General features: G+C 32.2%; 1 protein-coding gene across 4 annotated transcripts; it reads right to left on the bottom strand.

The window, feature by feature from the left end:
• Positions 1-2,929: 2,929 nt before the first annotated feature.
• Positions 2,930-5,141, bottom strand: LOC6542847 (repressor of RNA polymerase III transcription MAF1 homolog). Of its 4 annotated transcripts, XM_026982811.1 has the most exons (6): positions 4,930-5,141; positions 4,806-4,851; positions 3,878-4,262; positions 3,580-3,826; positions 3,250-3,527; positions 2,930-3,195 (listed from the first exon to the last, which is right to left on the bottom strand). In XM_026982811.1, exons 3-6 carry the CDS (start codon positions 3,976-3,978, stop codon positions 3,141-3,143), a joined length of 681 nt encoding a protein of 226 aa, XP_026838612.1. In that variant the 5' UTR covers positions 3,979-4,262; positions 4,806-4,851; positions 4,930-5,141; the 3' UTR covers positions 2,930-3,140. The 4 variants fall into 4 exon arrangements, with proteins under 4 accessions (XP_026838612.1, XP_001970897.1, XP_026838613.1 ...); XM_001970861.3 differs by lacking the exon at positions 4,806-4,851; XM_026982812.1 differs by lacking the exon at positions 4,806-4,851 and having other exon boundaries at positions 5,018-5,141.
• Between the last annotated feature and the right edge of the window lie 1,559 nt (positions 5,142-6,700).

Here is a 6,700-nt window from a genome sequence, read left to right as displayed (position 1 = left end):
CGGACAACGCACTAAAGAGACAGTAAACAAAACACAAATACAAAAAAACAAAATTTAAAACAAATACACAAAAATGTGTTAAAATTGTGGACAAATCATAGTAGATTTACTCCATGGGTGATTCTCTGTTCTCTTTAAACACTGTTTTGAGAATGGCAATCTTCTGGCTTCCCAAGCACGTCTCATATATTATTTTCTAAAACAATATGTTTGATTTGAATTTTACTTAGTGGGTGGTCTGCATATTCCTAGCCTTTGGTGAAGAAATGTTGCTACTGTGTTAATTCTGGGAACCATACTTTTTGTATTTAAGCCAGTGTGTTCGATGCTATGTCTACCTGTGAAGGTGCTCTATTATATCCGTGCTTTGAAAAAAATAATCATATACCATCACATTTGGAAAGATTTTTTTTTTTTAAAGCTAAATTAATTAAATTGTGAAGCTTTTTGGAATCTGTATGTCATTATGTGGTTTTGATGGTTGCGTTGGGTTAGAAATAACGGCAAATAACGAGTCCAATAGCACGTCCAATGGCCACCACCGATCAAATAGTAATTTACTCCAAAATAATTGGCCAAGTTAAAAAATAGGAGACCTACAGAACACTTAGCCTATTAATCGAATCACGGAATCCTGGAAGGAAGATCAATTTATATATCTTCTACTACGACGAAATCCTATTATTAATGTTTTAAAGAAGATCTTGACTATCATAGCCTATCAGCGATCGTTTATGAAATTTGTACATACAGCTGAAGTCAAAATAATAGTAGTGTTCAGAGGTTTTCAAACAATAAAAAAAAAAAACACCTTTCAAAAGGTGTTCACAAAATTTTTTTAATTTTCAATGTAACTTAACTCATCGTAGAAAATAGAATTTGGATAATTCATAAAAATATTCAGAATGAAATGCAAATATGAAATTGGACCTACATTTGATAGTCAAAGTGATTTTTTTCAAACAGCATCACAGCCAAATAAAACATTTTAAGTTTAAATAATAAAATCTTTTTGTTTGCAATAATGGACGCACAGCGCTTATGCATGGAATCAACCAAATTCCAGCATCTCTTCACAAGAATAGAGTTCCAAAACCTTTGTTCAGCTTCCCAGAGCTCTCTCTAATTCGCACCAAAAATTCTCAATTGGATTGAGATCGGGTGACTGTGCGAGTCACTTCATGATATCGACTTGATTTGCTGCGAACCACTCTTTGGCGAGTTTACTTGTATGCTTTGGTTCATTGTCCTGTTGGAACGTCAAAACAAGTGGCATGTCCTCGGAGGCATATGGGAGCATCACGTCGTTTAAAATTTTGAGATATAAATAACGGTCCATGTGTTTTTGATCCAATATACTTGTCCAACCCCATATTACGAAAAACTCGCCCAAATCATAATCGATGAACCACCGCGCCTAACCGTTCTTAAGGTATATTTCGGAAAGAAAGCACATAAGGGTGGTCGTCTAACAAACTGCCGAGAGCCATGGCCTCCAAACTAAACTATCTTGGACTCATCCGACCACCAAATATTCCTACATTTCTCCAAAGGCCAATTAAAGTGGAATCTTGCAAACTTCAAACGTTTGGCTAAATGTTTTTTTGTTAGCAAAGACTTTTTTTGGACTTCTTGAAATGAAGTTTTCATCTCTGAGACGTCTTCTTGTTGTTTAAAAACTAACATTAGGATTACAAGTTTTATTTAGTGCTGCAGTAGACGCGAAAAGCTCGATTCTTGTCTGTCTTGCTAAGCGATCTACTGACCTTTTGGTCAATAATTAAGGCAGACTGCGCATTTCATTTGCTGGTTCATATTTGATAGCACTTCTTATCATAGTAGAAGAGCACCCGATAATATTTTGTACTTCGACATAAGTCTTTCCAGTAGAAATCAGTTTTTAATGAGTTCCCGCCTCTCGACAGAACAGTGTTTGCCACGCCCCCACTCGGTATTTAATATTAATGAAGAGTCTAAAAATGGTGGGAATGGTATCAAAAACATGAGTAAAAAGCGATTAAATTAAATTATTCTTGTTAATTTATCTGGCACTACTATTATTTTGACTGGGTCAAACTAGTGAATACTTGCAATTAAAGGCGAAAAATAATGTAAAACAAGAAGAAAACCGAACAAAACTTCACATTCTTATAGAATAGAGAATTATAGTTACTTGTGTGAAAAAATATTCAAATATGTGAAGGAATGGAGGAAATAATGAGAAATTACGTGTTCCTTCACCGGCACTTCTATTATTTTGACCGCAACTGTACATATGTATATCAATGTCTCCGTTAAGCTAGTACAAAAGCCGAAGTGCAATATTTAAAAACAAAAAAAGCCCATCGAAACATAGTGAACATCCACATTTTTAGGTGCAAGATAAAAATACAATGGAAACATCATTAGCATAAGCTAAATTTTAAAATCCCTCAATATTTCGCATATCGATATAAATTAGCAACACAAATTTTTATATGGACGTGGCAATGTTCTGAAACAAACTTGCACAGCGTTGGCTTATTATTAACATTCTATTAGTTTATTTATAGTCTCTCATCCCTTTACCTACAATACTCTGAATCTAGTAAAAAAAATACCATTTTCTATAAATATTTTAACTAAAAGGCGTTAAAACTCCAAGGAGAGTCAAATGTTGATCGATGTATAGTGGGGTCGAGGCGTATGACGGTTTGTAAGTAATGTTTTTTTTTTTTAATGAGTCAATGTATTATTTATCAAGATTATTCGGATAGATAGACGGAAGGACTAGGCGGACATGACCAGATCGAATCAGCTAGTAATCCTGATAAAAAATATATAAATTTTAGGGTGTGAAACCTTTTTACATATTTTTCAACGAATCTAGTACACTCTACACTAATCTGCCAGTAATGGGTATAAAAAGATTAATATATACCAATGTCACTGAGATTTCTGATACATTTTTAGATTTACTATACTACAATTTACTTTGTATTTAGCTTCCTCGTTTATCAAATGATTTAATGAGGTGAAGTACTTGATAAAGTGAAAGTACTTGATACTTGATACGTTAAAGATACGTTTAATAATAAAAGAGAAGCTGTAAAATGTAATAACAGCTTAAAACATTTTGGCATCTCCAATTAAACACTGTCTCAGTAGACTTCCTCTTCCATCGAAAAGTCGGAGGTTTCACCGGCGTATAGAGAACTAAAATATGGAAATTCAATAAAGTAATTATATTTAACAATAAGGTTTACTTACTTCACTGCTCGACTTGTAAAAAAAACAATTCGTTTTAATTTCTTATTATAAAAGAAGTAATTAAATGACCACAAGCAGCCTGGTTCGCCAAAAGGATCGCAACTTAGATCTGGATTATAACTGTATATGTCACATTCTGATAGGATCACTTCGTCATCAACGGCAGACCATAATGGTTGACGTATAACTTGATACTGATCTCCCGCTAATGCCGATAAATTTGCATGGATTGAGTTCATAACCCACTGCAATGATGGCTCTTTGCTAAATTCATGAGACTTTAAAAAGCTTTAGAACAAACAACGCAAATTAGACATAATAAAAATTTACCTTTGCTTCAGAAAAATCGTAGTCTGGCTCAAAAGACGCATTTAAAGTAGCAATTAAATAAAACAAAGTTTTTCTAGAAATGGTATCACAAAGAGTAATGCCTTCATCTCCAGATTGACTGTTGTTTCGACGAAAGTTGGGCGAAAAGTCCGCCAAAGTTTGTGGAGGTGATAACGCCTGAAGGTCATGCCCATGAGAATCTGCTGTAAATCGCTTATACAATACTTTCTCGGCTGCAACCATTTTGCTATAATGAAGACCATTTAAAAAATAGTTTTGTGTAACTAAATAAACATACCATGAATAACTTTCTATCCGTCCAAAAATAGTAATGCCACTTGTTTGTATAGAAAGGGCGTTGTTTATAGCCTCAAAACGTGAACTTTCAAGTAACTTCATGATTTATGAAGTAAATTTAAATGATACATATAATATTCAAGTTATCGATAGGGTAACAATAAGAATCTTCATGCAGAATAATTTTTACACAGACTTGTGTCTTATTATGTTTTGTTGATTCATAATATATCTTGCTTGAAATGTTTGAATTTCAAACAGACAAACTAGCATTCGGTCCGATTTAACTACTCTGAGCATTGTTCTTGGGTTTCCTATCCAACTGGTTTATCCTTGACAAAATAAATGTATTTTCGCCTTCCGTGTAATGTAATTGATTGCAGATCCTTAAACATAAATAAAATTAAAACGGTTAGTTTCACAATGAGTTCTTATATACATTTTTATTTAGTATAATATTTGTTACAAATTTGTCACTAGAATCGGTATGCTAATCTGAAGTTTCTACACATGTGCAAATAGCTTTTATACATAGTTATCTTCTACCTTTTATGTATATACATACATATAATGAATATTGTACACCCTTTTACTCTACGAGTAACATGTATGAAAATGTAAATAAATGTGTATCAATGGGCAATGTTGCTTTGTTGATATACTTCGCTTTGTTAGGAAGATTATGACAAAGGGATATTACAAAGTATTCTGACACACAAACAAAATTTTATTTAATTAATGGCTTGAATAATATTTAGATGTTTACCGCTATATAATATTTATATATATATTTACATATACATATATTTACATATATATATAAGAAGCGTACAAAAACTTTATTACGGCTGTCATAATATTCATCAGTCTCCAATGCTCTATATCGCAAGAACCAAATAAAATAAAGTTCTAGGCCTTTTTCGTAATACCTTGTTTATGGTTGTAGTTACACCACTATGTATTGAATTCATATACCTTGATCAAACATAAATAAAGTTATCGTATGTTCACTGATGAAATAAATTTGTGATTTATGGTGTCCACTACACTTACAAGTAACGAACTAGTGACTCATTTTTTGAGGTATATTGGACCCAAATGCAAAGAGTTATACATTAACTTGTTTTAAAACTACACGTACCAATTCTAATTAAAATTAAATAAGTTAATTATTGACACTAAAGAACTACAAGAGGGTTCGTCAACATTGCGCGCCAAGCTAACGTCAAAAAGTTATATGCTATTACGGAACGGTGGTAAAAAATCATGTGCCCCTCCTTTTATTTTTTGAGTTTTTAAAATTTATCGGTACATGTTCGATAAAACAATCGACATATGGTTACATCGATCTTACAATTTTCTAATATTTACTTTATTTATTTCAATTAGTTAAAGGTAAATTACAACATGAAATAAAAAAAGAGTTCCTTAACGATTATCCAGGGGACACATTTTATAATATTATTAGCAAATCGAAAAAAGTTGGTATAAATAATAATAGTACTTATAATAGTGTAAATATAAAGTCTAAATGTATATAATGTAAAGTGTAATTATTTATAAATATAATATCGCTAAGATAAGATTGCCATCGATCGTGCATGATCGAGGAATAGCGAGCACTCTCTCTCGAGAGCGCCAAACGAAGACACGTAAAATAATAAAGTAAAGAAAATACAAGTTATACATATCAGGTATGGGGTACAGGCCGTATAATGCGTTGGGCCAAAATTCAATTTCGTGTGGATATCTAATTGTTCCACAACAAATGTCTTACAAAAAGAAATAATGAAAAGTAGGTCAGACGACAAGACAAGGTCTAAACATTAAAAAAAGAAAAAATAATGAAAACTGTTTTATTGAATATGAAAAAAAGGAAAAAAAATTAAAAATTATTAATAAAGGCACCATAATCTATGGTAAAGAATTCAAAGACAAAATAAAAGTAATAAATACATATTTAAAAATAAAAAATTAAGGGGAAATAAAAAAAATTTATGTTACTAAAATAAACTCTCATAATGTCAACGATAATTGAGGGAACGTTAGAAAGAGAGCCTCTGTTTCTTTTAAGAAGAATACAAGTACTCAGCCAGTTTCGCACGTTTATAAGCGTAAATGAATTTGAAGGAGCTTATATCGACATGTTCGACAGCCCAATAAGCCCTTTATTCCACTGTTCCGAAAAAAAATTATATGGTCTTGTCCATATTACCTTACGTGATATATATATTTCGATGAAACAACAATATTATTGGTCCGCCTACCCCGGTAATCTATATCACTTTAAAATATATAAATGGACTGGCAGACCTTAATAAAAGAGTAAATAAAAGTCGCATAAATGTCTCAGCCAGAATAGACATATTCAACATGGCACCATCAGTAGGCATGCCCGAAAAATGAGCAGAGAGACAAATTAGAAAAGGCCCATTGGTCTAAAGTATCATCATTTTTGATCAGACTTCGATCAAATTTAATAATTGTAAAGGAAAAATCAAATTTTGATATAACAGTCCCGACAATCCTAAATACCCCATTAATATTGGGATCAAGCAAGACAGAATCAGTTGCAACAGAAACAATTAACTCGGAAGAGCAAGAAGGCTCTGCTACTTATACTGAAAATTCTGAAATAGAGGAAAAGAAAATACATAACGGGAATACAACGGGCATACAAAAAAATCATCTCAAATGCCATTCCAGAATTCAATGGTGAAGAGATTCATTTGAAAAAAATTGTTAGTGCGCTGACTGGTCAATTTAACAAAAGGACCTTACGAAGTCATAGCAGTTCAAGTAATAAAATCTAAAATTGTAGGAG

Source organism: Drosophila erecta, unplaced genomic scaffold, assembly GCF_003286155.1.
Source record: "Drosophila erecta strain 14021-0224.00,06,07 unplaced genomic scaffold, DereRS2 tig00000219-arrow-pilon, whole genome shotgun sequence".
NCBI classification, from domain to species: Eukaryota; Metazoa; Arthropoda; class Insecta; order Diptera; family Drosophilidae; genus Drosophila; species Drosophila erecta.
This window is presented reverse-complemented; position numbering and strand designations above follow the sequence as displayed.

Coding starts and splice junctions, on each gene's coding strand:
- LOC6542847 (XM_026982811.1), bottom strand. CDS start 3,978: ATGAAGTTACTTGAAAGTTCACGTTTTGAGGCTATAAACAACGCCCTT. Junction 3,528..3,579: donor ACGATTTTTCTGAAGCAAAG/GTAAATTTTTAT, acceptor AGCTTTTTAAAG/TCTCATGAATTTAGCAAAGA. Junction 3,196..3,249: donor TTTACAAGTCGAGCAGTGAA/GTAAGTAAACCT, acceptor TCCATATTTTAG/TTCTCTATACGCCGGTGAAA.